Source organism: Coregonus lavaretus, assembly GCF_964263955.1.
Source record: "Coregonus lavaretus genome assembly, contig: HAP1_SCAFFOLD_9663, whole genome shotgun sequence".
Taxonomy (NCBI): Eukaryota; Metazoa; Chordata; class Actinopteri; order Salmoniformes; family Salmonidae; genus Coregonus; species Coregonus lavaretus.
The window spans coordinates 1-12,500 of record NW_028162650.1 but is presented as its reverse complement, the minus strand read 5'-3'; the positions used below and the strand labels follow the sequence as shown (position 1 = coordinate 12,500).

At 48.2% G+C, this 12,500-nt stretch overlaps 1 protein-coding gene across 1 annotated transcript; it reads right to left on the bottom strand.

Moving 5' to 3' along the window:
* Positions 1-2,429: 2,429 nt before the first annotated feature.
* On the bottom strand, positions 2,430-12,500 carry LOC311119063 (glutamate receptor ionotropic, NMDA 2A-like; the record flags this gene model as incomplete). Its single annotated transcript, XM_084193815.1, has 3 exons — positions 2,430-4,162; positions 4,285-4,501; positions 12,327-12,500. The coding sequence occupies 3 exons, from the start codon at positions 12,498-12,500 to the stop codon at positions 2,430-2,432; spliced, it is 2,124 nt and encodes a 707-aa protein (XP_084049941.1).

Below are 12,500 nucleotides of genomic sequence, written 5' to 3'. Positions count from 1 at the left end.
GAGGCGAGAGTTTCGGGCCGCCCGTCGGTTGGGTCTCTCACTCTCTGGCACACCCTTTTTAGAGGGGAGACGAAGCAGGGATCCAAACTGTTACTGAACTCAGGTCAGTTTTCAGATTTGCAGGTTAATCCACCTTGATAGTCAGCAAGACATAGTCCCCCCCCACCCTTTAGTAATGAAGTGGTGCCAGCAGCCACAGCCTGAAAATACCACATGCTAAATAATCTACTACTCCCACCTGAGTGGATCTCAAAACATTATTAGTGCTTCTTCTAAAGATGGAGAGAGGGCAAGAATCAGAAATAAAGGTTATTGTGCTACCAAATAAGATGAACACTGACCATCTAGTATAGTGAGGGTCCCAGTGACAGGGTCCCTTCAAAATCTTATAGTTTAAGAGAATAAAAAAGTAAGGTTGCTATATTTTCTAGGTGGAGTCACTAATGAAATACCCAGAATCCCTCGCCGGCAGGGTTACCTGTTCACCTGTAAACACAGTTTATAAACTACAACTCCCACAGTTTATAAACTACAAAATCCCACAGCCCTTTCTGACCTAGCATAACCCACACCTTCAGCAGTCCTTCCTAGTCCAACACGCTCTAAACCAAACCTACACAGTAGCCCTATAGCTCTATCCAGCCACACAGAGCTCTCACTAACCTAGCTCTATCCAGCCACACAGAGCTCTCACTAACCTAGCTCTATCCAGCCACACACAGCCCTCACTAACTAGCTCTATCCAGCCACACACAGCCCTCACTAACCTAGCTCTATCCAGCCACACACAGCCCTCACTAACCTAGCTCTATCAGCCACACACAGCTCCCACTAAGCTAGCTATCCAGCCCTTCCCTAGACCTCTCTCTTGTCTCTCTCTCTCTCTCTCTCTCTCTCTTCTCTCTCTCTCTCTGTCTCTGTCTCTCTCTCTCTCTCTCTCTCTCGTCTCTCCTCTCTCTCTCGTCTCTTCTCTTCTCTCTCGTCTCTCCTCTTCTCTCTCTCTCTCTTGTCCTCTCTCCCTGCCAGATATGCTGGTGGCCATATTTGTCTTGATAAGAGGCGTAGTGGCCACATCAAACACCTACCATCTGTCAGGCTGTCTGTCTCCCCCTGTCCTCCCCCCTCCTCTCCTCTCCTCTCCTCTCCTCTCCTCTCCTCTCCTCTCCTCTCCTCTCCTCTCCTCTCCTCTCCTCTCCTCTCCTCTCCTCTCCTCTCCCTCTCCTCTCCTCTCCTCTCCTCTCCTCTCCTCTCCTCTCCTCTCCTCTCCTCTCTCTGTCAGGTTATCTGTCTCTCCTCTCCCTCCTCTCCTCTCCTCTCCTCTCCTCTCCTCTCCTCTCTTCTCCTCTCCTCTCCTCTCCTCTCCTCTCCTCTCCTCTCCTCTCCTCTCCTCTCCTCTCCTCTCCTACCCCCTCCTCTCCTCTCTCTGTCAGGTTATCTGTCTCTCCTCTCCTCTCCTCTCCTCTCCTCTCCTCTCCTCTCCTCTCCTCTCCTCTCCTCTCCTCTCCTCTCCTCTCCTCTCCTCTCCTCTCCTCTCCTCTCCTCTCCTCTCCTCTCCTCTCCTCTCCTCTCCTCTCCTCTCCTCTCCTCTCCTCTCCTCTCCTCTCCTCTCCTCTCCTCCTCCTCTCCTCTCCTCTCCTCTCCTCTCTCTGTCAGGCTGTCTGTCTCCCCTTGCCACTGTCCTACCCCCTCCTCTCCTCTCTCTGTCAGGTTGTCTGTCTCCTCTCCTCTCCTTCCTCCCTGTCCTCTCTCTCCCTGATTCCTCCTCCTCCCTGTCTCTCTCTCTCCTGATTCCTCCTCCTCCCTGTCTCTCTCTCCTGATTCTCCTCCTCCCTATCTCTCTCTCTCTCCTGATTCCTCTTCCTCCCTGTCTCTCTCTCCTGATTCCTCTTCCTCCCTGTCTCTCTCTCCTGATTCCTCCTCCTCCTCCCTGTCTCTCTCTCCTGATTCCTCCTCCTCCTCCCTGTCTCTCTCTCCTGATTCCTCTTCCTCCCTGTCTCTCTCTCCTGATTCCTCCTCCTCCCTGTCTCTCTCTCCTGATTCCTCCTCCTCCCTATCTCTCTCGCTCTCCTGATTCCTTCTCTGAGGTCTGTCTATCCTTCGTTCCCTCAACCCCTGCGCTGTCTGTCTACATCAGGGGAGTCATGTCATCAACCCCGTGGGAAGCCAAAACCCCTTTGCCACAAGGAGAGAAGGAACAGTGAGATCAGTAAAGAGAGAGAGAGCTTGAACTCCCCTGGTACTTATTCTGGTTTAAAGATGTAGTAGTAATAGTAGTAGTAGTAGTAGAAGAAGAAGTGTGTCTATGGCATCCTAAGTGGATATTAGATAGTTTGAAACTATAATACAACAAAGCAGAGAGACTTCATAATAACCCTAATAATAATAATAATAATAATAATAATAACCCTAATAATAATAATAATAGTTATTTAAACGTCTGACTCCAGACTGGGTATTTTCTTATAAACCCGTCTATTGCTGAACTGGGCTGAGTTTAGCATCCCCCGCGGGGCGGCTGAGTACGCACTCGTCTTATTGGCTACATAAGGCATCACATGCTCTGTAATGTACATGTCATTAGCTGGTATCCGGCCTCCGTCCCGGGAGCAGTAGGAAGCGGTGGACTTGACAGAGGATCTCAGATTGTTCTCGTTGCGTTGCGATGAAGACGTTTTGAGCCCTCCTCCCAGCTGTTTGTAAATGTCGGAGTAGCTACGTCCGTGGACGAGGCGCGTGTCGTCCCTCAGCGAAGCCGCCATGAAGGGGTTGTCGGAGCCGTGATCGGGGTACAGCGACCGGCTCCGCTTACCCTCCTCCAGGGTGAACAGCGTGGACCTGGAGCCGGACAGCTTGTCTGCCTGGCGGACGCTGAACAGGTTAGCATAGGGAGAATCATCCAGGAAGCAGCGCTCTTTCTCCTTGAGGCTGACGGAGCGCGCGGGCCGCCCAAGGTCCACCTCTTTGGGCTTCTCCAGCACGATGTTGTCAAAGGAGTGCTGGCGGGACAGACGCAGCCTGTTCCTCTTCTGGACGTGCGGGCCGTCCGTCTGAGGCCAGTAGTGGCCGAACATCTCGTCCCGGTGTTGCATATTCCGGTTGGTCAGCATGGCGTCCTGGAGCAGCTGGTCTTCGCTGATGTCGTAGAGGTTAGCGGTGTGGAGACATGCCTCGCAGCGGTTGTAGGGCGAGCGGGCAGCGGCGGCGGCAGCGGCGGCAGAAGCAGTGTTTGTGGGCGTGAAGTGACCCGGGGTGTAGCTGCTGCCGGTGGGGAACTTGGACAGACAGGAGCGGCAGTGGGTCTGTTTGTAGCGGTCGTTGTTCTCGTGAGGCGACAGGGACAGGCTCTTGTCGTTGTTAACGCCATAGTGTTTGGAGTAGGCCGAGTCCGGGAGCAGGTCAACGTCCGTGTGGCGCAGTGGGGACGAGTTGAGGTGGATGATTGGCTGGTCCTGACACTTCCTGTAGTTGTCGTTGTGGTCGGAGTAGATCTCCGGGTAGTCCAGGTCGTCGTCGGCGGCGGACAGGCCGCGGCTCTCGCGGTAGTGTAAGGGGTCCGAGTGGAGATTGAGCTCTCTGTCCGAGTCTATGGTGTAGATTTTCCCCTGTCCCTGTGTCTGTCCCTGTGGTCCCACCCCCCCTCCCACTCCGCTGCCCTGCTTAGTCTTTAAGTAGGACAGCTCTACCTCGCTGCAGTCCCTGGGGTATTTCGATGGCAACTGTCTTTTTTTTAATCCGTCCTTGTTCTTCAGGTGCTTGTTGTTCTCCGGGTCCTGATATGAACCGGCTCCTCGGCTGGAGCAGTCGGAGATGTCCGAGTGAGCGGCGTCCTCCGGCAGGTAGCGCTGGGTCTTCATGGACACGCGGGGGTCGGGGGACAGCATGTCGGGGACGGGCACACCCGGACCCTGCCGCAGGGTGTCCACCGACTTCTTCCACAGGCCCCTGGGCTTGGCGTTGGTCTGGGCGGCGTCCGCGCTCACCGCCACCTCCACGGAGTTTGGGTTTGACTCGTTGAGGGTCAGAGGGTGCTGTCCGCCCTGGAAGATGTAGTTATTCAGGTGGTCTTTGTGTCGGTTGGCCAGGTAGGCCTGGAGGTCGCCTGTATCGCCGTAGATCACCTCTTTAGGAGCGTAGCTCCGATTGTCGGCGTAGATGAAGTTACCTTAAAACGAAGAAGAACCCATCCTCAATGATTTTTTTTTTTAATAATGCATTGTATCCACAATGTGTGGTTGTATCGTGTTTGTAAAATTTGTCAAATAAATCAAAACATAAATCAAAAACCTTTCTCCGCCATCATGTCCATGATCATGGGCCCCGCCGAGTGCATGAACTCAGCCGCCCGCTTGGGGGAGTTGATCCTGGAAGCAGACAGGTTGGACATGTTTGTCATCTGCTTGGCTGACTTGATGAGCTTCAACATGTTGGCCTGAGGGCTAAAGTCCAGGTCCGACTTCTTGTTCATGTCGATGTGGACGCCGTGGATACAACTCCAAATCCCCTACAGAGAGAGAGAGAGAGAGGGGGGAGGGGAGGAGAGAAAGGGTGGGTGGGAAAGAGGCAGGGAGGAGAGATGAAGAGCGAGAGGAGGGAAGGGGAAGGAGAGAGAGAAAGAGGTAAAAAGAGAGAGAGAGAGAGAGAGAGAGAGAGAGAGAGAGAGAGAGAGAGAGAGAGAGAGAGAGCGAGAGAGAGAGAGAGACAGAGAGAGAGAGAGAGAGAGAGAGAGAGATTACCATCCATGGATCATCATTTGAAGTATAACTGTTGTCTAAAACTCTATGGCTTCTGGCAACTATGACCCATTTATTCCCCTTCCCAGTAAAGCTTTATTCATCTGGATCACATTAGTATCGACTGACTCAGCATCTGAGAAACCATCTAAAAGAGTATTACTGCGTCCCCAAATGGCACCCCATTCCCTATATAGTGCACTACTTTTTTACCAGAGCACTATGGGGTAGTGCACTATACACGGAATAGGGTGCCATTTGGAATGCAGAATATATATCTCCCAGTATTCCACTCCAGCCATTCATCATCTTATTAGAGAGATGCTTTAACAGATGCAGGAAAATACAGTCGATGTCCAGAAGCTTTTTTCATTTCTCTGAAACATTTAACATAATGACTTAGATAGCATTCCAAACCATATTAGTATTATTAATATTATATATACCCAGAAAGGTAGTGCGGAGGGAGACTATGACTTCATGGTTAGGTCAATGCAAACACACCGCTGCCTCCGAAACATTCAAACACATTAAGGCCTAGATTCAATCAGATCAAGAGTTCACCGGCGAGAGCCGACACCGCACAGCGGATGGTTTTTGGCGGCGTCGGAGGTGGAACTGCGTTGGAGCCCTTCAAATTGGTGAGCAGCTGCTCTTGTGATGTCACGAAGCCACACCTTTCCCACGCCCGTTAGAAGTTTTAGAAAGAGAAAACGTAGCATAATATAGAAATAACGACGCTCAAATAAATAAAAAAATCATTCAACTAAATAAAGAGGATTTTATATCGTCCTAATGGAGGTGTAGATTACATTTACATTTTACATTTTATTCATTTAGCAGATGCTCCTATCCAGAGCGACTTACAGTAAAAAAAAATAATAATAATACTGGCCCCCCATGGGAATCGAACCCACAACCCTGGCGTTACAAACGCCATGCTCTACCAACTGAGCTACATCCCTGCCGGCCATTCCCTCCCCTACCCTGGGGCCAATTGTGTGCCGCCCCATGGGGTCTCCCGGTCGCGGCCGGCTACGACAGAGCCTGGATTCGAACCAGGATCTCTAGTGGCACAGCTAGCACTGCGATGCAGTGCCTTAGACCACTGCGCCACAAAGATTCCATCACATTCCTGTGTTCCAACTGGTTAACAAGGCTGCGTGGGATATTCTCTCCGTGCGTCTCCATGTAACGGCCTCTTCAGGTGTAGCGCCAGGAGACGCTTGTGGATTTGCTCTAACACAGTTCCACCTCAGACGCCGTCAAAACATCAGCTGTGCAGATATTCGGTTGAAGCGGGACGTGATTGAATCGGGCCCCTAAGACTGAGTCCCAAAATGACCCCCTATTCATTAAAACGATACAGGGAGAGAGTGGGGAGATAGTGGGGAGCCCAAAATGACCCCATATTCATTAAAATGATACAGGGAGATAGTGGGGAGATAGTGAGGAGCCCAAAATGACCCCCTATTCATTAAAACGATACAGGGAGATAGTGGGGAGCCCAAAATGACCCCATATTCATTAAAACGATACAGGGAGATAGTGGGGAGAGAGTGGGGAGCCCAAAATGACCCCCTATTCATTAAAACGATACAGTGAGAGAGTGGGGAGATAGTGGGGAGCCCAAAATGACCCCCTATTCATTAAAACGATACAGTGAGAGAGTGGGGAGATAGTGGGGAGCCCAAAATGACCCCCTATTCATTAAAACGATACATGGAGAGAGTGGGGCAGATAGTGGGGAACCCAAGATGACCCCCTATTCATTAAAACGATAACAGGGAGATAGTGGAGATAGTGGGGAGCCCAAAATGACCCCCTATTCATTAAAACGATACAGGGAGATAGTGGGGAGATAGTGGGGAGCCCAAAATGACCCCATATTCATTAAAACGATACAGAGAGATAGTGGGGAGATAGTGGAGAGATAGTGGGGAGCCCAAAATGACCCCCTATTCATTAAAACGATACAGGGAGATAGTGGGGAGATAGTGGAGAGATAGTGGGGAGCCCAAAATGACCCCCTATTCATTAAAACGATACAGAAAGATAGTGGAGAGATAGTGGGGAGCCCAAAATGACCCCCTATTCATTAAAACGATACAGAAAGATAGTGGAGAGATAGTGGGGAGCCCAAAATGACCCCCTATTCATTAAAACGATACAGGGAGATAGTGGGGAGATAGTGGAGAGATAGTGGGGAGCCCAAAATGACCCCCTATTCATTAAAACGATACAGAGAGATAGTGGGGAGATAGTGGGGAGCCCAAAATGACCCCCTATTCATTAAAACGATACAGGGAGATAGTGGGGAGATAGTGGAGAGATAGTGGAGAGCCCAAAATGAACCCCTATTCATTAAAACGATACAGAGAGATAGTGGGGAGATAGTGGGGAGCCCAAAATGACCCCCTATTCATTAAAACGATACATAGAGATAGTGGGGAGATAGTGGGGAGCCCAAAATGACCCCCTATTCATTAAAACGATACAGGGAGAGACTGGGGAGATAGTGGAGAGCCCAAAAGTACCCCCTATTCATTAAAACGATACAGGGAGAGAGTGGGGAGATAGTGGGGAGCCCAAAATGACCCCCTATTCATTAAAACGATACAGGGAGATAGTGGGGAGAGAGTGGGGAGATAGTAGGGAGCCCAAAATGACCCCCTATTCATTAAAACGATACAGAGAGATAGTGGGGAGATAGTGGGGAGCCCAAAATGACCCCCTATTCATTAAAATGATACAGGGAGAGAGTGGGGAGATAGTGGAGAGCCCAAAATGACCCCCTATTCATTAAAACGATACAGGGAGAGAGTGGGGAGATAGTGGAGAGCCCAAAATTACCCCCTATTCATTAAAACGATACAGGGAGATAGTGGGGAGCCCAAAATGACCCCCCTATTCATTAAACGATACAGAGAGATAGTGGGGAGAGAGTGGGAGATAGTGGGGAGATAGTGGAGATTCCAAAATGACCCCCTATTCATTAAAACGATACAGGGAGATAGTGGGGAGCCCAAAATGACCCCCTATTCATTAAAACGATACAGGGAGATAGTGGGGAGCCCAAAATGACCCTATTCCCTATATAGTGCACTACTTTAGACCAGAGAATGGCACCCTATTCCCTATATAGTGCACTACTTTAGACCAGAGAATGGCACCCTATTCCCTATATAGGGCACTACTTTGACCAGAGAACGGTACCCTATTCCCTATATAGTGCACTATAATTTTTATCAGAGCCTTAATTATATGGAATAGGGTGGCATTGACCAGAGTCTTAATTATATGGAATAGGGTGGCATTGACCAGAGTCTTAATTATATGGAATAGGGTGGCATTGACCAGAGTCTTAATTATATGGAATAGGGTGGCATTGACCAGAGTCTTAATTATATGGAATAGGGTGGCATTGACCAGAGTCTTAATTATATGGAATAGGGTGGCATTGACCAGAGTCTTAATTATATGGAATAGGGTGGCATTGACCAGAGTCTTAATTATATGGAATAGGGTGGCATTGACCAGAGTCTTAATTATATGGAATAGGGTGGCATTGACCAGAGTCTTAATTATATGGAATAGGGTGGCATTGACCAGAGTCTTAATTATATGGAATAGGGTGGCATTGACCAGAGTCTTAATTATATGGAATAGGGTGGCATTGACCAGAGCCTTAATTATATGGAATAGGGTGGCATTGATCAGATTCTTAATTATATGGAATAGGGTTCATTGACCAGAGCCTTAATTATATGGAATAGGGTGGCATTGACCAGAGTCTTAATTATATGGAATAGGGTGGCATTGACCAGAGTCTTAATTATATGGAATAGGGTGGCATTGACCAGAGTCTTAATTATATGGAATAGGGTGGCATTGACCAGAGTCTTAATTATATGGAATAAGGTGGCATTGACCAGAGTCTTAAATATATGGAATAGGGTGGCATTGACCAGAGTCTTAAATACATGGAATAGGGTGGCATTGACCAGAGCCTTAAATATATGGAATAAGGTGGCATTGACCAGAGTCTTAATTATATGGAATAGGGTGGCATTGACCAGAGCCTTAATTATATGGAATAGGGTGGCATTGACCAGAGCCTTAATTATATGGAATAGGGTGGCATTGACCAGAGTCTTAATTATATGGAATAGGGTGGCATTGACCAGAGTCTTAATTATATGGAATAGGGTGGCATTGACCAGAGTCTTAATTATATGGAATAAGGTGGCATTGACCAGAGTCTTAATTATATGGAATAGGGTGGCATTGACCAGAGTCTTAATTATATGGAATAGGGTGGCATTGACCAGAGTCTTAATTATATGGAATAGGGTGGCATTGACCAGAGTCTTAATTATATGGAATAGGGTGGCATTGACCAGAGTCTTAATTATATGGAATAGGGTGGCATTGACCAGAGTCTTAATTATATGGAATAGGGTGGCATTGACCAGAGTCTTAATTATATGGAATAGGGTGGCATTGACCAGAGTCTTAATTATATGGAATAGGGTGGCATTGACCAGAGTCTTAATTATATGGAATAGGGTGGCATTGACCAGAGTCTTAATTATATGGAATAGGGTGGCATTGACCAGAGTCTTAATTATATGGAATAGGGTGGCATTGACCAGAGTCTTAATTATATGGAATAGGGTGGCATTGACCAGAGCCTTAATTATATGGAATAGGGTGGCATTGATCAGATTCTTAATTATATGGAATAGGGTTCATTGACCAGAGCCTTAATTATATGGAATAGGGTGGCATTGACCAGAGTCTTAATTATATGGAATAGGGTGGCATTGACCAGAGTCTTAATTATATGGAATAGGGTGGCATTGACCAGAGTCTTAATTATATGGAATAGGGTGGCATTGACCAGAGTCTTAATTATATGGAATAAGGTGGCATTGACCAGAGTCTTAAATATATGGAATAGGGTGGCATTGACCAGAGTCTTAAATACATGGAATAGGGTGGCATTGACCAGAGCCTTAAATATATGGAATAAGGTGGCATTGACCAGAGTCTTAATTATATGGAATAGGGTGGCATTGACCAGAGCCTTAATTATATGGAATAGGGTGGCATTGACCAGAGCCTTAATTATATGGAATAGGGTGGCATTGACCAGAGTCTTAATTATATGGAATAGGGTGGCATTGACCAGAGTCTTAATTATATGGAATAGGGTGGCATTGACCAGAGTCTTAATTATATGGAATAAGGTGGCATTGACCAGAGTCTTAATTATATGGAATAGGGTGGCATTGACCAGAGTCTTAATTATATGGAATAGGGTGGCATTGACCAGAGTCTTAATTATATGGAATAGGGTGGCATTGACCAGAGTCTTAATTATATGGAATAGGGTGGCATTGACCAGAGTCTTAATTATATGGAATAGGGTGGCATTGACCAGAGTCTTAATTATATGGAATAGGGTGGCATTGACCAGAGTCTTAATTATATGGAATAGGGTGGCATTGACCAGAGTCTTAATTATATGGAATAAGGTGGCATTGACCAGAGGCATTTTGGATGCTATTTAAAATGCATGTAGTAAATCTGATGAGTTAGACCAGTGACCTTTCAGTGACCTTTCAGAGCATGATGGGAATATTATGACAGCTGGGGACATTACTGGTGTTATTTAACCTTTATTAAACCAGGAAGCCCCATTGAGGTCAGAAAACAAGGGAGGACCGTAAAAGAGATGGTATACAGTGGCTTGCGAAAGTATTCACCCCCCTTGGCATTTTTCCTATTTTGTTGCCTTACAACCTGGAATTAACAAGAAATAAGACAAAAAAAACAGAAAACTTGACCCCCCCCCCCAAAGTCAATAATTTGTAGAGCCACCCTTTGCAGCAATTACAGCTGCAAGTCTCTTGGGGTATGTCTCTATAAGCTTGGCACATCTAGCCAGTGCGATTTTTGGTGAAATAGCCACTGCGAAGTAAAGTTAAAATATTTTTTTTTTTTAATTGTCCTGCTGGAAGGTGAACCTCCGTCCCAGTCTCAAATCTCTGGAAGACTGAAACAGGTTTCACTCAAGAATTTCCCTGTATTTAGCTCCATCCATCATTCCTTCAATTCTGACCAGTTTCCCAGTCCCTGCCGATGAAAAACATCCCCACAGCATGATGCTGCCACCACCATGCTTCACTGTGGGGATGGTGTTCTCGGGGTGATGAGAGGTGTTGGGTTTGCGCCAGACATAAAGTTTTCCTTGAAGGCCAAAAAGTTTTTGTCTCATCTGACCAGAGTACCTTCTTCCATATGTTTGGGGAGTCTCCCACGTGCCTTTTGGCGAACACCAAACGTGTTTGCTTATTGTTTTCTTTAAGCAATGGCTTTTTTCTGGCCACTCTTCCGTAAAGCCCAGCTGTGTGGAGTGTACGGCTTAAAGTGGTCCCATGGGCAGATACTCCAATCTCCGCTGTGGAGTTTTGCAGCTCCTTCAGGGTTATCTTTGGTCTCTTTGTTGCCTCTCTGATTAATGCCCTCCTTGCCTGGTCCGTGAGTTTTGGTGGGCGGCCCTCTCTTGGCAGGTTTGTTGTGGTGCCATATTCTTTCAATTTTTTAATAATGGATTTAATGGTACTCCGTGGGATGTTCAAAGTTTCAGATATTTTTTTATAACCCAACCCTGATCTGTACTTCTCCACAACTTTGTCCCTGACCTGTTTGGAGAGCTCATTGGTCTTGGTGGTGCCCCTTTCTTAGTGGTGTTGCAGACTCTGGGGCCCCACATACCCCAACCTAGTGCCCCCACATACCCCAACCTAGTGCCCCCACATACCCCAACCTAGTGCCCCCAAATACCCAAACCTAGTGCCCCCACATACCCCAACCTAGTGCCCCCACATACCCCAACCTAGTGCCCCCACATACCCCAACCTAGTGCCCCCACATACCCCAACCTAGTGCCCCCACATACCCCAACCTAGTTCCCCAAAATACCCCAACCTAGTGCCCCCACATACCCCAACCTAGTGCCCCCACATACCCCAACCTAGTGCCCCCACATACCCCAACCTAGTGCCCCCACATACCCCAACCTAGTGCCCCCACATACCCCAACCTAGTGCCCCCACATACCCCAACCTAGTTCCCCCACATACCCCAACCTAGTGTCCCCACATACCCCAACCTAGTTCCCCCACATACCCCAACCTAGTGCCCCCAAATACCCCAACCTAGAAAGCCCCCAAATACCCCAACCTAGTGCCCACATACACCCGTAATAAGCCCATACAACCCCCCTATCCCCTCTCCTCTACCCCCTACACCCTAACCCCTAACCCCTACCCCCTAACCCCTACCCCCTACACCCTAACCCCTAACCCCTACCCCCTACCCCCTAACCCCTACCCCCTACACCCTAACCCCTAACCCCTACCCCCTACCCCCTAACCCCTACCCCCTAACCCCTACCCCCTACACCCTAACCCCTAACCCCTAACCCCTACCCCCTACCCCCTACCCCCTAACCCCTACCCCCTACCCCCTACCCCCTAACCCCTACCCCCTACCCCCTAACCCCTACCCCCTACCCCCCAGTCTTACCCTGCTGATAGAGAAGAGTAGCCCTGGTGTTCCTGTACAGACTCCAGTGAAACAGTATCTCAACCTCCAGTAGAAGAGATGTTCCGATATGAAGGTGATGAGAGACAGTCCCATTGCGGTAGCCAGCATGTAGAACACCCCGGCCATGTTGTCTATATCCAGCTGGCTGGACAT